We start from the raw sequence: 22,583 nt of genomic DNA, 5'->3' as shown, positions 1-22,583 counted from the left end.
GTCTTAGCCATGATTCAACAATGCTGCACTCCCCTTTCTGTTATGGACCATACATTGTTGGTGAAAAGGTGGAGAGACAGAGAGATTAGGATAGTGAGAAAAAGGGGTGAAACACATAAACACACCAATACACTAATGCCGTGGATAATGCTGTGCAAATACATGTTGTTATCTGTTTGTTGTGATGCTGTGTCTGTTACCGCTCAAGTCTTTGGACTTTGGGAGAAAACCAGAGTAAGTGGAGAGAACAAAAGCATGCTCAAGGAGAACATGCCAACTCCACACAGAAAGGTCCCTGCTGCCCAAAACATTTATTTGACAAATATTTGACGCTAATGAAAAAAGTGAGAATACAATGCCTGTCTGTCTGTTTTTAGTAGTTGTATTGCGAATGGAGAATGCTGCTACAAGTAAGAGAAGGTCACCATGACACGTGTGGCCACACCTCTGATCACACCAGATCAACAGAAAGTATGGTACATCGAGACATTTGGAAACAAAGGACTCCCTTACTTGTTTCCCTGCTTTATGTGTATCTGTATTTGTGGGTGGTCTGAGTTTAATTACCAAGGTTTCAGACTGGGGTGATGAGCAGGGGTATTGATTTTTCTGTTGGAGTCTCTTGGGCTTATCAGAAAGGCACAGGTGGTGGTATAACTATCTGACTCTGACACTATCACACAGACATACCCAAAGAACCAAACAAAACACGCACTAGAGTGAGCACATACCTCAGATTTATTGCTATATTCTATAATGTTCTCACATACATACAAACAAACACAATGCACTTTCGTTTAAAGCATACAAAACTGACTCACATGAAAGTTGTGAAAGGTTTTTGAGATGCACCATTTTTATGTGAGGTGATATAAGAGTAAAATAAGATCCTCCATATCTCCCAAAGTATCCCCCTTACGCCTCTGGATGTTCCTCCTCTTGAAATTGGTGTGTCGCTGTTCTCAGCCCCCTGTGGCCTCATTATCACCCTGATCGACTGAAACACAGCAGCCATATCTGTTGGAAAGTACAATAGCACACACTCAACCTTAGATAGCCTTGCATTTCCAAAACTTGCTTCAATCCACCAGTGGTGGACAAAGTACACAACTTCATTGAGTCAAAGTATAGATACTCCTGGTCAAATATTACTCCAATGCAATGGAAAGTTGCTCAGTCAAATTATTACTTAAGTTAAAGTACTGGAGCTCATAAAAATACTTAATCAAATCAATCAATCAATCAATCAATCAATTTTTATTTGTATAGCGCTAAATCATAACCAGAGTTATCTCGAGACACTTTACAGAAAGAGCAGGTCTAGACCGACTCTTTGTTATGTTATTCAAAGAGAGGCCCAACATCAATCCACCATGAGTAGCACTTAGCAACATTCGGCACATTGGGAAGGAAAAACTTCCTTTAACAGGCAGAAACCTCGAGCAGAACCAGACTCATGTTGAACAGCCATCTGCCGTGACTGGATGGGCCGAACATGGGATAGAAGGAGATGCAGGATAGAGACAGGCAAAGAGAGCAACGACAACATATGTTCTTGTTACAACAACAACAACAACAACAGGTAATACATACTTATGGTTACAATGCCGATAATAGTGGTAGACTAGTGTGAAGATTAGCAAAAAATAAATTAGCGCGAGAAGCAGAGTAATGATAAAGGCTGAGGTAATCGTAATTGTAACAGTTGAAGTCAACAGGTCTACTATTTAGCATTAGCAGCAACAATAATGATACTATGGGGAAGGCTGATGTTAGTAGTTGTTGCAGTCGAGCAGGTCCACAGCAGCAGGTGGTCTGCAGCAACGATCCCCAGGAACCTTCAAGACAAGGGAGCACAAGAACTCCTGGGAAGATATATGGTTAGTAATGTTAATGGGACCAGAAGATACAGAGTTAATGAGCTGCATTAATATGAGGGGGAGAGAGAGAGAGAGAGAGAGAGAGAGAGAGAGAGAGAGAGAGAGAGAGAGAGAGGGCGAGAGAGAGAGTGGGAGAGAGACAGAGAGACAGAGACTGAGCGAGACAGAGAGAGAGGGAGAGAGACAATACTTAAGTATTCAAAGTACTTTTTAAAAAAATCTTGTTTTTGTATTTTCACAGTACAGGAGTGTAGTCAAGAATATATGGGTGAATCGTCATCCTTCTCTGCCATAGCCATCCTTCCCACCACTAAATGAACTGCCTGACACGAGTGACGTTTGCTCTGCGTTTGCTCTACGTTCAACCATTGAGACGCATGAGGTAAGACTACTTACCACACGCAGAACTACACGAACTTCGGATTTTAGAAAAGAAAAGAAAATTCATCAGCTGACTTCAGAGCAAAGGTAGCTTTCATTCACAGAAATGTAGTGGAGTAAAAGTTTCCCCAAAAAATAATACTCAAGTAAAGTACAGATACTCAAAAAATGTACTAAAGTACAATACTCAAGTAAATTTACTTTGTTACTGTCCATCCCAACAATCCAAACGCAAGGACTGTGACATGACTGAACAATGTTCCCAAACCAGAATATCATGATGAGATAACATCATGCACGGACACAAAGACATACAGTGAAAGCAAGTAAGTAAGCAAGTCTTGCAACAATAAAAGTCCAATCCAAATCATTTTGAGATTACATCACACACACATATTTACCCAACTTCCAAATAAAATAAATTGCTAAATGAGATATATCCACTCCATACACATAGAAAAAAGTTGATACTTTCTTAAATTTGATATAACAAATAATGGCACTCAGACACTTGGAGCTATTTTACACAAAAAAATGCCACACAGACAAGTTGTATTTATAAATAACACTAATAAAAGTTCACTAACAAAATGTGCTTGCGTACATTACGGGTCAATTGGGAACCAATGATTTTTTTCTGTTTACATGCTTTCCCTTTCTCACATTAAACTAGTCCCTATCTGTGTTAAGCAGTCTGCTCTACACCTCTAGTGTCTAGTCTAGACTATTATAACAGATTTGGATGGCATGTCATAATATTTGATTAAGATATCCTTAATTCCCTGACATGTATCCAAATAACTAATTAGCATTATCATGAAGTTTGCATGCCTAACTAAGATTGTGAAACTTATGAACTTTATACCTGCTCAACATCAGCACATTAGATTGTCATTAGGAGCATGTTGCCATGCTGGAGTTAGCTTTGAGCTCAAAGCACATATCAGTAATATAATAGTTTTATTTATCATTATCTCATTTGTTCCTTTTTAGTTGTTTTGTGTTTGTTTCTATGAAAAGTGTACAAATAACGTTATCTCCTAGCAATCTGTGGCACACAGTGGGTCACACAGCAATTTCAGTACTAATTTAAATTAAGCAAGTTTATTTATAAAGCATCATTCAAACATAACAAAGGGGGATAACAAATGGTGTGATCAGACTTGTGAGGAGACAGATTGAATACATTAGGAGACAGCCATTCTAAAATGCTAACAGAGCTTAAGTACAGCCGAGGTACTGGGAGGGAGAGACATGTGTGTCTGTCAGCCAAGATAGAGGGGTCTGAACCCCTGAAAATGAAAGGGTGAGACACAGATGAGAGGGGGGGAGGTAAGAAGTTGGAGGAATGCAATGGAAATGCTAGAAAATGTGCCAAAAGGTGACTTCCACATTCTGACAGGTTGAGAAAAAGGGAGGTTGCAACACACGAGCTGAAACAGAACCAAATGATCCCTCAACCTCTCTGCTATCCCTGCCTGTCTCTGTAGCTCACCTCTTTTCTTCTGGCCCCGTTTCCTCTTCTTCTCTCTTAGCCATTTTATTCTTTCACAGAAACAGCCGTCTGCCAAAATGACTTTCCTAAGTCTTAAAGCAACAAGGACCTTGCTAGTCAAAAGGGAGAGGAGGGGAGCGGAGGATCAAAAGTAAAGGGAGAGCAAAAAAGCAACAGTAAATACAGCAAATGGTCACGGTGTTGTTGCAATACACTGGTGGATAAGATGGCGATTGATTTGGCCTCTCAACGTGAGGCATAAAAGGCAGACCAAGTGTCATGATGGCAATATCACGTTTTTCTGTTTCTCCTTCCTTCTTTTACTTTACTTCAAGAGACTGGAGCAGGACCCTCAGAGACACACTCCCTCACTTCAACATCAGTAGTCCATCTGTCTCTCTTTCTTTCTCATACACACAACATGTACACCTATTCTCCCATGAGTCACTTCTTACTACAACACACAGTCACAGAGTTAACAATACCTTTATTTAGCCTGCGGGGGGAAGAGACAAGGAAAAGAACACACAACAGTTGGTTTCTGTCTGAACAATGGGTATCTATCTATTGTAAGAGAAATGAGAAAATCCTGCTGCTTGGGCACATTCACTCGATTCCTGCTTGTATTTTCCCATCTTGAATTTGAATCAACCTAGTGTACCTAACAGGTGTACCCCAGAGCATAACAATTTAAAACCAAAAGGAAGCATCCAATTTAAAAATGAAATTGACAGAGCAAATAAGGGAAATAACCTTATTACTCAGGGCTGTGTGCTTTGTATTTTTGTTGTCTAAAACTCAAGACCAAAGACATGGCATTCAAGTCTACAGATAGGAATCCTTTTCTGCTGAATGCATGATAGCAAACAGTTTAAGCAGATGATACAGAGTGCACAGTGCACTGACATGAATACAAATAAAATCATATGCATACACGCAAAAGCAAAAGCATGTACAGGGATGCATACAAACCTGCAAACCACCTTTCTTATACACTCAAAAAGAAATACACAGGCATACAGGCGTCCACTGTAACATCCATGTGACATGAATGTGGGAGCTTGAACACAGGGCTAGGAGACGAGAGCAGGGCGGACTGGTTCATCCGTGAAACTCTTTCGGTCCAATTTATCCTAGTGTACATAGGTTACACTCTACTCAGAATTTATTTCTGTTCCAACAGTGAAACAAGGACATATTTTGAAAGTGCTGTGTATTTTCGGAAGGCTGCAACTTCTCCTGTGTGTAATTCTTTATAAGGACATACATTATGACTCTACTAATCTACTGTTTTGACATTTGATGTTATACTTAGCCGGTCTTTCTAAAAGGAGAAGGTTGGAGTTTAATGTTTGAAAAGAAGTATCGTATTTCCATCCATGTAGGATATCAACTTTTTAACCATTGGCATTCATTTATGGCAAAGCCCCTCTGAGCCACAGAATTGAGCTAGGCTAAGGCTGCATATCGGGAGAGTGCAGTCTATGAAGATTATAAGACTCCTAATGAATCTCTGTCAGTTCTCCGTGGTCCCGTCCAGAAGCAGCCTGCGTAGTTCCTGGGGCTCTGTGACAGGAAGAGAACAGGTAAAGTCCTGGCAGACGTAGGCAGTGGCAACACCACCCTGCTGGGTCATGGAGGAAAGCATAGGCAAATGCTGGCTCAGGAAACTGTCTGCTTCGTTGTCAATAAGTATCAAAACCTGCAAAAGAGGGAAGGAGGGGCAAAGGAGGGGGAAATGAAAAAAGGTAGTCAGTTTAATATGTTAAAATAAACTTTTCTTTTGTTTGTTTTTGTACCATTACAGTCCACAGCCCCGAATCTGCCAAAAGGTATGAGACAAAATGAGACCAAAACTGATGAGATACATAGAGGTGCAGTTAAACAAACAAAAGTGTAAAAAAACGAACAAAGTTGGGAAGCGTAGGCTTTTTTTTTTTTAGTTTATCCGACATATCATAAAAAAAAAAATCACATACATCTAAAAATATATTCCTGCGTGTTTCTTAAAAACAAAAGACACAAACATGAAAATTAAATACTATTATGACGACTGAAGCATACGTAAGATAGCTGATTGTCAGCAAACATTTTGCTACCTAATTAGCTGAAAGTGCTAGTGCTCAGTTTTTCTAGGTTAGCTAGCCAGCCACACAGTTCTCTCCACTGTTCCCCAAATGTAACACTTACAAACACACATACATACTCTTTATCTCAGTCGCTGGGCTATAGAGCACCGGTTCACTGTGTGCCTGAACACATAGCTTGCATTTGAGTTTCTTTACTGAGTTGAAATACGTGGAATGAAAATGCAATGTATGTATCCTCAGAACTGTTTATTAGCTAAACAAATAAGTGACTTCTTCTGGAGATGGCTTGAGAGATTGGAATTCAATTTTGGCAGCAGACCAGTCACTAAATGTGAATGTTAATATTCATATTTAAATTTAAATTATTATTTTTTTTTTTAAAGATTCTTTCTTTGGCCTTTGGCTTCATTTATAGGACAGCTGAAGATAGACAGGAAATATTGGGAGTAGAGAGTGGGGGATGACATGCATCGAATGATCGGCAGACCGGGAGTCGAGCCTGCGGACTGTAGCCTCTGTACATGGGCGCCTGCTCTACCAACTGAGGTAAACAGCGCCCATTAATATTCATATTTTAATTATTTAGGATTATTAGAGCTTCTAGCAAGAGATAGCCCTGGTTTTGATAGTGAGCAGTTACACAAACAAACGTAACCCCTCTAGATAACATTTAATAGTGAATGATAGTGTGGTTCGCCTGAAGCAGAGGTGGCCCTCAAAAAGACCCCGATGCAAATTCTGCACCAGTGATGCATTTCACATGTAAACTGAATAATTCAAATGTGTGACACTATTGACAAGCTTGTGGATGTGTGTTTCTGTGCACGTGTATGTTTTTATGCTTGTGTTTGTGCTCTTGGACAGGCAACTGAGCGAAACTAAAGAGGGCTGCCCTGTCCATCCCTAAGGCAACTCCCTGTCAAACATGTGATTTCCTCCTGGCTCTGCACCCCTGGTTCACATCGGAGTGAGAAATGACAACACAAACAACGGGCGCAGACAGAAGTGACAAAAGGAATGAGGTGGAGGAGCAGACAGAGAGACAGAATAGGGAGAGAGGTCTGCTGATACAGCCCATCTTAAGTTCTGCCAGAAACGACTGACATGAATGCCAGCTTATGATGGGATAAAGGTCACTGTATTTAAGGGTAAATAAATACTGAGGGCATGCTTGGTTGATAATCACAGACACAATTTCCTGCAATGTATGTGTCACCTACTTAATTAAATCTCCAAATAATTTAGACACAGTGTACATCAAAAAAGATTTCTGTGCTATAATCTGCCTATGCCAATGCTCGCCTTTATCACTGATAATTGAAGCCAGGTCCATCAAACAACAGAAGACACACAAGATCATTTAACAGAAAAATAATTTTCTATCAGCTCTGTTTTCTTATGAAAATAACGTATCCATAGTTGAAAAGTATCTAAAAGAATTGTTTTAATGAGTTTTATTAGAAAACACTGTTGGAGCCCTGATGTGTTTTGTGTTGAGCTCTGGGTAGCACTGTGAATACGAGTTCATTTAAAAGTACTGCATGGCAGAGGTGTTGCGCACAGAGAGGTGGTGTGTTATTTTGAGTTATTAGCCACTTTTGTTTCTGTTATCAATAAATGGATTGAAATATAAATCACGCTATCAGCACCGGAGCCACGTGGTCACCTTTGACCAAACAAAAGGTGCGTCAAGAAATACTTTGATTTATGTCAAGAAGGTGGGCCCTTAATTTAGACAAAAACAATAGTAAATGTAAAATGTAAAACTTTAAAACTGTACATATAACTGTAGAGCTTTCCTAATATGTAAACAAAAACTGAATGTTTGACCATGTAAGTGAAATACCTTGAATAGGTTGCATGAAATCATGTACACTCATGGTTCCAAGGTAATGAATCCTTTTTAGCTAATGTTACATCAGTATGTTACATCAGTATGTGAGCATTGCCATTGTCAGCATGTTAGCTTGTTATTGTAAACATTTACTTCAAAGCAAAGACTTAGAAATACGCTACCATGGTTGGAGACTTAAACATTGTGTCTATACAAGGTGCATTCAAACACAGTATTAACTTGAGGTCATGTGCATTGTGATAGCACTTAAAACCCAACACATAATCATTGTAGATACAATGCAACTGTTTTGTTTACATGGATATAGCAGAAGTAAAACATGAGCTGTCATGCCTCCTAAGTAAACAGCGAGATTATATATCAGTTTTAGAATATATACACTGATCAGCCGTAACATTATCACCATCTGGCTAATATTGTGTAGGACCCCATTTAACCAGCGGAACAGCCCTGACCCATCGAGGCATGGACTCCACGAGACCTCTGAAGGTGTGCTGCGGTATCTGGCACCAAGACGTTATCAGGTTATCAAGTTGCGAGGTGGCGTCTCCTCTGATCAGACTTGTTTGTCCAGCACATCCCACAGATGCTCAATTGGACTGATGTAGGATATTTGGAGGCCAAGTCAACACCTTGAACTCATTGTTGTGTTCCTCAAACCATTCCTGAACCAATATTGCAGCGTGGCAGGGCGCATTATCCTGCTGAAAGAGGCCATTCGAGAATACCGTTTCCATGAAGGGGTTTACTTGGGTCTACAACAATGTCTAGGTAGGTGGTATGTCTAAGTAACATCCACATGAGCTATGACACCGCTCATCTGTAACCCACTCCATCCACTGTGACTCATCAGAATCACTTCATACCAAGAGGATACAACAGTGGGCATCAGGTACCGCTAACTCTACATGTTCCTGCCCTCATCCTGAATCTGCCCTGGGCCATTAGACAATATTTTCTATTAGACCAGACACTCCTCCTTTTTCCAGGACTGCCTGCCAGCATTCACCCAGGTGGACAGGAAAATTGTTTGCAACCTCTCCATCTTGTCTCGATGAGCCTCATGTGCACAATGAGAAGTTGTCTTAATGTGCCCCAAGTGCTCCGCTTAGCCATTTAGATGCTCATTTGTGACGGAAGCCATCTGCACTTCTAATGTCAAGAAACTGTCAATGAGCTGTGCTGGGTGTCTCCTGCTGTTGAAGTCTCCACTGCACTGAGGTGTGTGGGTTTCTAACACTACATCAGCTGCCTGATAAATACATTCCTCCTAATATGACAACGGTGATGTTGTGACTTTCTATCTTCTGTAGGACACTTATCGGAGACAGCAGAGGAAATAAATAACCTGAAACAGAAAACTATGGATTCACATAGATTGCCTTAGAGTGTTGAGTGTAAACATTTTTAATGCTGTAAAACACAAACACACACACACACACACACACACACACACACACACACACACACACACACACACACACACAAATAGAGGAAGCCTTGAAGGAGTGTGAAGGACTGTGGTCATAATGGTGTGACTGTTGCTATGGAGACAGAAGTAGGATTTCCCTGCCAAGCTGAACCTTTTCCTCTCTGTCCTGACTCCTCTTCTTACTTGTCAGCTTCATTCAGTCCCTCGCTAGGCCCAGACCACATCAAGCCACGCACCCTCAACGTTAAGGTCACACTGTAGTCTGTCTGTGTTACAACAACACTATCTGCACCCCCCCTGGGGCCTGGAGAGGACGACTGCGTGTATATGAGTGATGGAGAAAGCGAGCAATGGATAGAGACGGGGAGAAGCATTGTGTGAATGTCTATACAAGGCTTGTGAATGTGATAAAGTCAATGCAAAATGCGGGGTCCTACATTCTGTGTTCTACAAAATGTGTTTGGCTGTGGTTGTGTGTGTGTGTGTGTGTGTGTGTGTGTGTGTGTGTGTGTGTGTGTGTGTGAAGCTGTAGCAGATAGCACAGTTGGCTACACATGACAACCTAGTCTAACTCCTACAGGGTTAATCCCCTTATACATTGGGCAACCCTGAAACACACACATCTAGGTGCACACACACACACACTTAATGTGTCCCCACACTGACAGCTCCCTCCCACTCTCCCTCTCTCACTCTGCCAAACCAGCCCAGCTTAGACACATTCAAAGAACACAGTGTACCTGTGTTGACAGTAACAAAAAAAACTCTCACACATCACACACTTTCTAATCCAACTAGAACCCACACAACTCTTAGGCCGACCATCAGCTATGTAGAGCAAAAGAAACAAAACAAACACACACACAAATCTGAGAGCTACTATCATATCTGAGGCGGAGTGATGCCTGTGGCTGCACCATTGCCTTCTGAAGCCAAGCAGGAGAGGGTTTTCTTCTACTCTGTCCCTCTCACTCTGCTTTGTCTTACGCACACACACAAACACACACAAACACAAACCTGTTCAGTCATCATAACAACCTGGCATCTGGTCCGCCGCCTCAGGACAGAAACAGACCCACACATTGACACAAAATTTGGATGATAGAGGGAGGCAATGAAGCCGGGCCAAATGTGCCAAACACATTGTCAGTCACCCACTGACACCAACTTTACTATCAGCTTCACTCGTCAAGTGAAAATTCACCAGAAGAGAGAGGAGGAGGAGGGTGAGGCGGGAGCACGGGAGTGAAATATTAGCCTGGCAACACTTATCAGGAGGGAAGACAAAGAAACCCAAGAATTTAAAAACATAAAGCCAGATGTCAAGGACATGTTCTTACACTGAAATATAAAACACTTAATCAAGCTGCTGTTGTTGAAAATTAAAGTTCAAAGGTTACAATTTTAACTGTCAAAAATATTTCTTATTTACAATATCAATTAGAAAAAACACTGAAAGGTTCACATATTCACCATTAACAAGTTGGAAATAAGTATGCATTAAAGTAGCATACTGGCCCTTTACTAGACATTATAAAGCATGTATCAATTCCTACTGCATGAACGTGTTTAACAGTGTTGAGGCCATTCACCATGATTTACCATTTATAATAGAGAGAAATATATATTTAAATCATTATACATGTTTTAAACAACTTCTTAACTTACTATTAATAATGAACAACAAGGAGGCTATTTGGGGGAAACTCTTCATAAACGGCGTATCAGTTGTAGAATCTGGTCAGACAGATGAAGTCATTAGGTGCTGAATAATAAAGAGACATGGTACTTTTATGCATGCTAAAAAGCAACTACATCACTGTAAATTGGAACCTTAATATAAAGTATAACCACACTCTCATTGCAACCTCAAGGAAAAAAGAAAATAAAAACACACAGATGTCTTTGTAGCTTCTGGGCTGACCATGGGAGTGAGAAGGGGAGCCTGTTCTAGTGGTGCGCTCTGTCCTTTGTCAAGCAGAGCATCAGGTTTTAGCTGCTGACAACCTCCACAGGAGACTCTCATCTAAATCACAATTGTCTGCAGTGAGATGTGAGCATGCTCTGGTGTCTGAGAATTAACAGCCCTTCTCCTCAGTCAGTCCCTGACACCTACTTCATCATACGACACACTTCATCAGCTTCTGTTGCGTTTAAGATGAAAGGGAATTCTCGTTTGCTCAAGTGGTAAAAGTCATGTCAAGTTAAACATGTTAGAGAGATCAAATCTGACATATTACCATTACCAAATATCCAGATTGGGAAAGTATGTATTTAGATACTTCAGTGGCCAAAAGGGGTATAACAATAGAGGAATGTGGCTGTGGCACTGGCTACAAAGAAAAGATGATATTTCAGGAAACAACCAACCTGGTATCCAGTCAAAAGTTACTAATCTCTGGTTATTGTGAGGTCGTTACTTATAGGAGTTTAGGCAGTTTGAGTCCCAACACCTTTTTTTGTCACGTACTGTGAAGTACTCCATGTTAAGAAAACACCTACAACATAAAAAATGTATTTCTCACAGATGTTTTTTCAGACAAACTGACATTTGTTTTATTTGAATATATTACATGACATAGACTTGGGTCTGTGTTTATTGTGCATTATAGACACAAAAACAAGCAACACTCGGCTGTTTCATGTGCCGTCATTAAGATGCTTACCTAAGAACCCAGCCTTTAGTGAGCAATAACTACCTGCAGTGGAAGATAAAGTAGAGAAAGTATTAGTACCAGTTATGAGTAGGTTGTGAAGTAGAGCCAATACCGTGCTGTCTGGGAAAAACAGCAAATATGTGTCCCTGAGATGTGTCAATGAGCATAATGAAGAAAGATAAGGCTTGAACAAGTGTGACACAATTCTATCTAATAACGAACTCATTCATTCATTTGGCTCGGAGTGTAACTCATTGAAAAGAACTTCCACAGCAATGTTTCCTTACAGTACATAATCAACTTTAGCCAGGGTTGTTAAAAAAGGAGAACAGCTTCTTTATATTTACAACTATATGCTTCACAAAATGGTGATAAGATTCTCTAACTCAAAATAAATGAAGTGAAATTACTGCCGATTGTTCGACTAATTTCCTGCCCCAGACCTAAGCTTCTTTTTCCAGGTGGTCATAGTATTACAGTCAGGGTCAAGTTTCTGAAAAGCTGATGAACAGAAATGACCTATGAGAACCACTAGCCACTTTCTGTAGGTGTTAGATTAGAGACAGTTGGACTCCGAGAAAAGGTGTTTCATTATCTCAAAGTCTCACAGCAGGTCAGATTAGGAAATAAGATTGAAAAACTTTTTTTCCCCAACTCATGACTGGAAGCAAAGTCAACCAGGTGTAGAGATGCTGAGTCTCGTCATGTGTGAAAGTATGACCAGCTGGAACATGAGGGCTGTTATATAACACCTAGGAGTCATCTGTGCACTAGACCACATCTTATATCCTGTTATTTTAATGTGTACACAGACATATGGTGTCTTTTAATGACAGTACAGCATACTCATAAAGTATATGATGCTTCACTTACACTGGGAGGAAAACATATCTGAGAAGGAAAAGAACATTGGATAATAACGGGTAACTCAAAGCTTTTTATTTAAAAAAAACTTTTTAGATTTTGAACCATCTAAAATAACCTAAAACCCTGAATTAATGTAATGTTACATAAAATAGCAATTATAATTGAACATGTGATAATTTGTTTTTAAACTTCTGCATTGGTTGCCTGTATCGTATTGTCTTTGTCGAAATTTCAACATCTTGATGCAGATTAGTAAAAGGTCAAAATGAAGCTTTGTCAGGTCTGTCCTCAGGGCCCCATCAGAAAGAACGTGTTTTGCAGGCTGTAAAACGCGAGGCATACCGCACTGCCTTTTTTGCTCGCTCGCGCTTTTTTCGACTGTTGTTAAGGCAACCACCCAATCACAGCTGTCATTAACCTAACCGTTATATTGTAAACTGACAGAGTTTATACAGCCGCACAGAGAGGAGAAACGCGAGGCGTTCTGCAACACAAAAGCACAGAGCAAAAAGCGTCCTTCTCATTGAAAATAATGACAATAATGCCGCCCCCAGCTACTAAAACGTGTTCTGTCTGATCGGGCCCTCAAGAGGACAAGAAAACAACTTATAAAATGTTTGTTTGTTGAACGGAGTTCAGATCGATCATGATGCATTCGAGGGTTTCATGACACCGCGTCAAGGTAATTAGTCTCAAGTTTAATTTTTGATCTAGAACGGATTGTTAGCTGAACTAACATGCAGATGTCTGTTTCATTGTCATTGTCAGATATATATATATATATAAACAATAAGTCAATATTAAGTAGGCTATTTGAACAGCGGTAAAGCTAACATAAATGAAAGGATTTATATTTTTAACTCTATCTATCCGAGTAACGCACATAGTATAAAGCCCTCCAACATGGCAGATTTACATAAAGGATCAAGTGAGGAAGCTGGAGATCATGATATGCATTAGACCAAGAAGAAAGAAAACGCAAATTGTTAGTTTGAGGATATACTGTACATTTTAAGTAGTTAGGATATGCAAACTATACTGCATGTAGAGAATCAGATACAGTACAGAGAAAGCTCAACAGGGTGTTCATTGGAAAAAATGTGTGTCATGTGTAAAAGCAACTTGAGACTTGGCATTCATATTTACGACTGCTGATGAGATTTTAGCTATTTATGGCCAAACACACTGTTAAAGTATAACATCTGTTTATGCTCTTATTTTTATTTCTTTTTATATTTATAAATGTTTTTAAAATGAATTACTTGTGTTTTTCCCGTCTATATCCTAATTAGGGGAAGTTTCAAAGAGATATGAAAGGTAAAATGGAACTCTTAGCCTGAGTCAGTTGACTTCACTAGAAATTTGCGTGTAAACCCGTCAGAAGGTCGGTGGTTCGATCCCCAGTTCTCAGCCTCTCCCATCAGTGTATGAATGTGTGTGTGAATGGGTGAATGGGTGAATGGGACATGTAGTGTAAAAGCAGCTTTGAGTGGTTGCAAAGACTAGAAAAGTGCTATATAAATACAGTCCATTTACCATGTAAAACGTATGACGATTAGTTACAGAAACAAAGAACCTGTATTAGATGCAGTGACAAAACAAGCTTACATTAGTCGTCTTTTCTCAAAATCATTAGTTTACTTAAATTTAACATATTAAACACATAAAATCATTTGTTAATATTAGTAATGTATTTTCTTGTGATTTATTTACTTAGGATTTTATTGTTCTTGTAGCAGATACATTCTACTTCATCAAGAGTGAAGGCAAGAAAATTAACCACACACTCCAATGTCTCATTGGAATGGATTTTGCAGTGTTAACCCTGTAATACCTCGTACTACAGGTGACATTAGTGCTTCATTGCCTATACAGAATACAGTACAGCTAGTGTAATTAAATGCTCCCCTCTGTCATGGTGCAAACAAAGTCTAAAATAAAATGGCATTAAATAACACAGAGAAGCTATTCTGCTGTTGAAGTCGAGGTGAAATGAAAAATGTCATTTTAATCCTTTGAGATCACATCCCCGGTAATATTGTGCATCTATTTGACAATATAGGCCACAGAAAATCCATTTCTTCGTATTCTTATATCAAAATCCGATCATTTTTTCTTCCTGTAAAAAAAAGAAATCCTGTGTGCTTACGTAGGCTAGAAACAATTTCAACCAATCAATCTGCAACATTTAGCCGCAGAGCACCAAGAACGCTTGGTCAGTTAGCTAGCTACTGCGCTGTGGAGAACGTCTGTCTACGCCCACTTCTCAACGATCAAATCAAATCCCTCCAATGATATGTCCCGCGTGCACGTCCTGTTTCACTCGGAAATACGTCACGATACGGAAGCTAGATACTCTCGAAATGCCGTTTCAGCTCGACTTTAAACATGCCGGCGAGCGAGATCTTTGCTGTTTTTTCTGTGAGTTAAGTTTGTGTTTTGGTTAGCGGGAGTGGCTACGACGCTGCCACCTGCCGATCTCTACTGAGCAGACTCTGGCTCCAAATGACGTCACCATCGCAAAATGGCAGCGCCTATCACAGGGGCTATTTTGGCATCCCTTTCGTACAATGGGAGCAGATGGAGATGCGTCGTCCATCTATATATACAGTCATTGTTCAAAACACACACAACAACTAGAGAAATCAGAAGTCCAGTCCAGCACAAAGCATGATAGGACACGATGCATGATGGGCCACTGGAGCAGACTCCGCACTCTGCACAACCCTCGGACCACAGTCATTGGCTATGACCTGTTGCTAGGCAGAAGTACGATTGAGCCCCTCCCTTCTCGTACAGAAACTTAACATGCTAAGTTATCTCTGCTTCACATGATTATTAAAGTGTACATTTGAGCTGAATAGTTCAAACAACTAATTTACTTTAGTAATTAAACTGTTTTTTTTTTTACAAAACATAAAAGACAATTCAAAAGTTTAATTATAAATCAAATCCGGGTTTACAGTGTGGCTACATCCCTGATTATATCAGAGGGAAAACATTGACAGCCAAATAGACATAAAGAGAGAGCAACAGAGTAAGGAAAACACATCAGCATCTGTTACTGTGTGTGTGTGTGTGTGTGTGTGTGTGTGTATATATAGATGTGCACAGGAGTCTTATCTGTTAAGCATGGGTTTTATTTACCAAGTTGAGATGTGGATAGGCATGGAGCGTCGCAGCCGCAGCAGACATGTACACACATGATACGATCACATGGAAAGGATTATATCTGCAGCAACAACGCTACAGCTGTCCACTCTCTGCTGGATCCAGAGAGTACATGCACCTCCCCCAGAGATTTATGGATGTTCAGACACATGGTGGAACTACCAGAAAGAAATCACTAAATGTAAAGATATGTAACATTTCAGATTAGCAAGTGTAGGAAGAATGGAGTGAGATCAATATTGGAGTCAATATGGTTGCATATTAAATGATGTAATGATGAGTAAATAAAAATAAGGAGAAAGAGGATGAGTGGATTTCTGAATCTATTACAATCTGCCTGGAAAGCATTTTCATGCAACAGAAACCATCTGGGATCTTTCCGACACTGTCAATCAACCTGGGCTCTACTCTCTGGACAGAAAAGAATTCATCTCTAGCACACATTACTATGAAGGAACAAATGCAGCCTTTGATGAGAGAACTGGGATGTAATTGAGGGGAGAAAGGAGAAGAGGAGTAACAAAGCAGCAGATGGAAGTGAGGGAGGTCAAAGGTCGCTGAGGAGGACGCTGAGGCTGCTCGCCTTCAATCCTCCTCGCCACCGTGTCGTTACCAATGCTAGTTAGCCTCTGAGTGGGCTCTCTACCTCCATCCGTCTCCTTCTTTCTATCCCATTGCTATCCCACTGCTAACTCTTCCCATGTCTCCGGGGTCTTGTTACGGATTCCTCGATGCTTCCCTCCACAGATGCTTTCAAATGACTCTCTCTTCTCTTAAAGAAGAGACCTCCTCCTCTCCTATCTTTACAATGGTTGTTTGGTGAAAGAGAGAGTGTCGCCAGGAAGTAAACTAAACTTCAAGTTCAGCATGAAATCTACAAGAACAGACACAGTGACTACAATAAAGACAATTAAAGTCTTTTCTCTCCAAAATCATTAATGAAAATATAAGCAACGGTAAAGTACTCTTGTCAACTCTAGATTAGATTCCACTATCCACAACCCTTACAGAGACACTGTTCACTGAAATGTGGGAACAATTTACATTCTTCAAAGTCAAAATTATTTCCATGAGACAAAATGTTAATGCTCAATGTCCAGAAATGACCCCACCACTCTAGTTGTCTAGGAACATTATTGGTCTCATATCTAAACCGATATAAACTTGAAAATATTGCTGCTTACGTGCTGCTTGGATCTCCCCCTACAACATTTATTAAAACTCTTCTTAAATCCCAAGCAATGTCACCATCTTTAAGGCAGCTTCCTCCCTGCAGCGAACCCCAAAGAGCTCTTGTAGATTAAATAATTACTGGCCTGCTCAACAGCTCAAGACCATCTGAAAAAAAATTATGTCAACAGATGCTGCTCCAGACTGTGTCTATGTGTATCAGGCATCTTTAAAAGTCATCATTAGACAGGTTTGGGGTCAAGGAACTGGACTGGCCTGCAGATAGCCTTGACTTTAACCTCTGTGAACACATTGCAGGGGAATTAGAATGCTGATTGGGATCCAAGGCCTCTTCTTCCTATATCAGCGCATGATCTCAAAAATGTTCTTTGGATTGAATGGGCACACATTTTGGCAGACACATGAATTTGGAAAGCGTCCCAGAGGACCTGTGGCTGCCACGCTGGGTCATAATACATATAATGGCCATTATTTTAGAATGGGATGTATAGCAGGTTAATGTAGGGGGATGGTACGGTGTCCACTGAAGTTGGGTAATATAGTGAATTAGGGTTGGGCCAATTGACAGAGCCACCATCTAGTGCTAATGGCTGACAGTCATCCCACCGTCCATTGCTCATGGTATTGTTCATTTGGTTTAGTCCCACACTTAACTCCTGTATCAGCCTTAGTCAGTCGTGAGTTCTACCTACCATAGATGTTTTAATGTCTTGCTTTGGGATCTATGTTGTACAAAACATCCATGCAGTGATCGAAAGTAAAGGTGTGCTTCGCACATATCCTATACTGTATATCCAATCCTATAACAAATCTCCCCTCCAGGAATTCTTCAGTCTTGTTTTATAATCTCACAAAATCCCTGCATTACCTTTTGCCCTTTCTGTTCCATCTTTCACTAACACCAGCATCTTGTGGTCCTCCTTAACACTTCCTTCCCTGACACCGTCCCCTTTCCCTATCACATTCACTCAATTTCCTCACTTAAGTGCACTTCAGAGAGGGCCTGCAAAATTACCTGCTCTCTGTCTAATCCTGTGACAAAGACAAGAAACAAATGACAACCTTTGGGGGGGCGAGGCACAGTCAAGACTAATTAATAAGCAGACCTGTTGAGATGCATTCAGGCTAACATCAATGGGAATTCACAATGAGAATTATAGTCCTCGTAAAACAGTATTCATCTTATAAAAGACCACACATGTAAATCATAAGGAATTCATACCTTGCATCACTGTCAAAGCTTTTGCACGAAGATTTGCTTGATTACCACAACCTTAAAAATATTTTGAAATGTGTTCTATTCCTTTGTTGTGAATGTGTTCTTTAAAGCATCAATACAGGAAAAGAGAAAAGAAAAAACTGTCTTGGGCAGTCAGGGAAGTATATTTCAGTCAGACAACTCCCGGTAGTGATACACATTGCTTGTGTTTGGAGTCTAGGCTCCGACCTCATCACTCCTCGCAGATTAATTGTACATGCAGGACTTTGAGGCGTGATGAGATAACATCTTAAACCCCCCCTAGCAGGTGCCTTCAGGTGAATGCTTGTGTGGTGGTGGGGCTGAAAGTATGAGCACAGTACTGGTGCAGGGCAGCAGTGGCAATGACAGAGGAGAGGTAGAGACCAGAAATATTGCAGCTTAAATAGACCGCTATATTGGGAGGAAGTGTTTGGCTGATGATTGTGGAGAATGACGCATGTCAAGTGTGAAATCAGTGCAACTCAAGCTGCCTGCCTGCACTAGCTCACAGGCATCGCTCCATTTTTTAAAAACGACTGGAAAGATGTTTGTGGTTGTCGATCTAAAGAAAAAAACAAACACTATTTACCACCTTGCAGCCCAAGTAAAAATACAGCTGCTTATTTAAGACGCAGCTACCATAAACAACATTGGGGTTTTATGTTTTATTTCTTTTCAGGAAGAATGTTATGTGGAATGCAGTTCATGAATGATGAACATTCTAAGTATTTTTAGTACAGCTACAAACAACACGTATACTCACTAATGCTGCCTTCCCAGCTAACATGAAACAAATGCAGAGGGAAAACAATAAAGATTTTTCACCTTCAATTCACCAATAAACAGCAACTCTTTCTCAAAGACAAACGGGGATAATTGAGCAAAACAAACAATGACTGGGAACCCACTGTTCCTTATTGCTCTCTGAATCACTTTGAAAAATGTTTGAAAATCAATCACCGACTGGCTGACTTGATCATGACCATTCAGCAGTAAAGCACACTTTGGCTATTTTCTGAAAAAAACAAAACATAACTATATTTAAATGACATACCGATTTGGCCAAAAGCAAAACATGCAGTATTCCAAAAAATACATACATGTCTTCTAATTCGGGAAAGAAACTCCAGTATGCAGAGCACCAACAAGCCTTGCCTACTGTATCCAACAATGGAAACACCTGATGTTGTTACAATCACGGTTTGTTATGTTATTTTAATTACATTTAACATTTATGCTACTGTATGATTGAAATAACACACATGTGACAAGAGATTAGATCTGTTGATGTATTTGATTGAAATTAAGAAGTTATTGCTAAGGGGGAAATGTTAACAAATGTCCAAACTAACATTAGGATCAAAATTGAATCCTGGTTGAAGCAAGAAATAAAAGGTTAAGGTTACGTTTCCAAAGCAAGAAACACACTGAGACCTAACGTCAGCCTTAACAGTCCACTTGTGTTTTGTAGAGCATAAGGGGATGGTGTAACTTCTGTTTTTTTGAAACATAAGGGGATGGTGCACAATAGCAATGGTTTGCCATTAGCCATTGTGTCCTTTCTCTTTTTAATTCTGCTTACAAAACTGAAAGCAAGCAATCTATGTAGTTTTAGGATTCAGAAGAGCTGACCTGTCTGAATAGTCATGGCTAGTTTTATTACTGTTACTACCTGCCGTTCCTCATTAGAATTCCATGTGTTATATTACTAGCAGTCTGGAAGACTTTTTCCAAACCCATTCATTTCTAGTAGAGTAATTAATTGTTGTTATTTCACACCTCCATACGAGGGAGACAGAGGGTAGAAAAGCAGAGACAAAGTCTGACTCCAGTGGCAGAAAGATCAGAAAAACCACAAACACACAGGGCAATAGAACTGGCATGAGGAGTGTGGGAATGGGAGGGGAGGAAGTCCCTTAAAGAATAATTATTCGGATGACTGAAACTCTAATATATTCCAACTCTCCTCTCAACATTTTAAAGCCCCTTCAATCAACAAACCGCAACTGAGCTGTAAACAATATAAATGTATGTGTAATAGAAATATTATCCAGAATTTATACAAGGAATTCAATCAAGAGCAATGTTTCAGTGTGACTATTAGAGCTGTAATTGATTCCAACAAGCTGAAAGTGCAGCAGAAGTTCTGAGTGCTGGGGTAAATTAAAAAGTCTCATGGTGAATGTAAAGAATAAAAACATTAAATTAAGAAAGGTTCACAGAATGTGTGTGTGTGTGTGTGTGTGTGTGTGTGTGTGTGTTTTGATTAGCAAGAGTTTGGCTATGAGCACCTCATTCAGCACACTTAGAACACACTTGCCTCAAACCAGGAAAAACAGGCTGGAGTAACTGGATTTAAATGTTCTCTGCTCATAGCAACCTATTGTATCGTGAAGCACAATTCCATCACTCACTCTTCCCCTTCTCTTACGTTCACCTCATTTAACATCCTTCCATCTCTTGCCACTCTGTACTTAGATAATTTCCCCTGTAATATTTGATAACTGAACTGATCTGAAACTTTAGTGAATAAAAGGAAAATTGTGAAGTGCTGTAGAAAAAAATAAGCTTACTTTTTTCCTGATTTTACAAATTAGCCATACACTGCAATACAACACCAATGCTGTTTATTTATTTACATGTTTTTTTGCCATTCACTAGTGAGGATTCTTGGCAATTGCAGCTTTAGCTTTTAGATCTGTGTCTTGTGTAGCATTATAGTGTATATTCAACCAACCATTAAAAGATTATCATGTTAATATGAGTCCGCCACAGTAAAGAGTCAGCTAGTGAAGCACTTTTACCCGACTCACAGAGCTAAAATGAGCTCAGTTAGTTAGCTACACTTGATACAATCTGCTGGTGAAGACAGACAAAACAAAAGCTGCCGGCTACAAATGATGATTATAGCCACCATTTATTAAATATGCATACTTGCTGTATGAGAATGCTTAACATAAATTAAGAGGTGAGGCAACAGTAAGGTTGGGGGAGTGGGCTTAGAAAATTGTCAACAAACAGCTTATAAAGTTCTTACAGACAAACAGCAGCAATCAGTTAATTGAATAATTGTTTCTGCACAATGTTTTTCTTTGTGATTTCTTTCCCCCCCAGTAATGTCTGTTTACTTGTTCAGAGCATGCACATGTGACCGCTTGTGTTGATGTGTGTGGTGTGATTTTTCTATGCATGTCTACAGGAAAACGTGTATGTGTTGCACCTGTTGCTATTTGGGTTTATGCTAATGTGGACATACTGTATTACAAACAGGGTGTTCCTGCTAAGCTGGTACTGTTCCTCTGGGAGGGTTGGGAGGGCTCATCCCAATGAATCAGTATGTGTGTGTGTAGTGTATGTGTCAGTGTATTTGTGTTTGTATGTGTCTGTTTGTGTTAGTGTTGTGCTGGATTATCACATCTCAGCTCAGCAAAGATAGTTACTACTTCCACTAATGGCCAGCTGTTCTCACAACATCTGGAAACAGACACAAACACAGACACACACACACGCACACACACACACACACACACAGACACACACAAAGGCTCCCCTAACAATTTTTTTCCCTATTAGTTGACAAATGTAACAACTAATTGATCGATCTAAAGATTTTTTAATTACTTTTTTTAAGTCTCCAATTTCCACGTCACTGTGTGATGATATTAATAATAATAATAATTTGTCAGATTTGTTAGATGCCCAAACAGAAAAATACTGAACCTCAAATTCAAAAGGATTGCTATGAAACTGTGTGCTCCATCAAAACATAAATCAAACAATTTTTGACAAGGTACTACAGAGGCCTTCCCTGTATGAAAAGACAGAGTTTGAGTTTTTCCCAACTGAACCGGAACGTTCTCAAGTCTTCTCTCATCTCGTCTCTCCTCTCGTTGTAACTGGTGTTCTGAAGTGCGAATTGGGTGAGTGGTTGAGCACGTAAGAGAGAGAGCGGCAGAGGTTGAGGCTCAAGCCAGCGCTCCCCAGAACGAGGGGCCCTAGCAGACCGCCCCTTATCACTAATGCCTTGAGCCGGACCTGGTTCTTACCCCTACTTTGACACCTAGCGATGAGTGATAAGATCTGTTTCTACTTGCACATAGCTACTGTGCCCCAGCTCGTAACTCAGCCCTCTTGTTTCTGCGACGCATCAACGCACGTTATTAAAGTTGACCTATTTCTGTAATTCGATGAGGTCAATTACGGCAACGAGTCGCCCCAGCCCTAACACACACACACACACACACACACTTACTGTATGTCCATCGCACTTTCTCCCTCTTCTGTCACATTTCACTCTTCACACATTTCCCCTTAAATCTCAACC

The 22,583-nt window shown here is 40.1% G+C and overlaps 1 protein-coding gene across 3 annotated transcripts in view; it reads right to left on the bottom strand.

Moving 5' to 3' along the window:
• Window positions 1–3,383: 3,383 nt before the first annotated feature.
• The window catches only part of spata20 (spermatogenesis associated 20), a 49,429-nt gene continuing 30,229 nt past the window's right edge, over window positions 3,384–22,583 (bottom strand). For all 3 annotated transcript variants that reach the window (XM_069665050.1, XM_069665052.1, XM_069665051.1), the window contains one exon: window positions 3,384–5,458. In XM_069665050.1, coding sequence (XP_069521151.1) covers window positions 5,273–5,458 — 186 coding nt within the window. In that variant the 3' untranslated portion in view covers window positions 3,384–5,272. The remainder of the gene's footprint in view (window positions 5,459–22,583) is intronic.

Source organism: Semicossyphus pulcher, unplaced genomic scaffold (assembly GCF_022749685.1).
Source record: "Semicossyphus pulcher isolate SPU_LCO1_2020_fin unplaced genomic scaffold, fSemPul1.0.p SCAF_16, whole genome shotgun sequence".
NCBI lineage: Eukaryota > Metazoa > Chordata > Actinopteri > Labriformes > Labridae > Semicossyphus > Semicossyphus pulcher.
The sequence above is the reverse complement of the archived record's forward strand: the minus strand, read 5'-3'. Positions and strand labels throughout refer to the sequence as shown.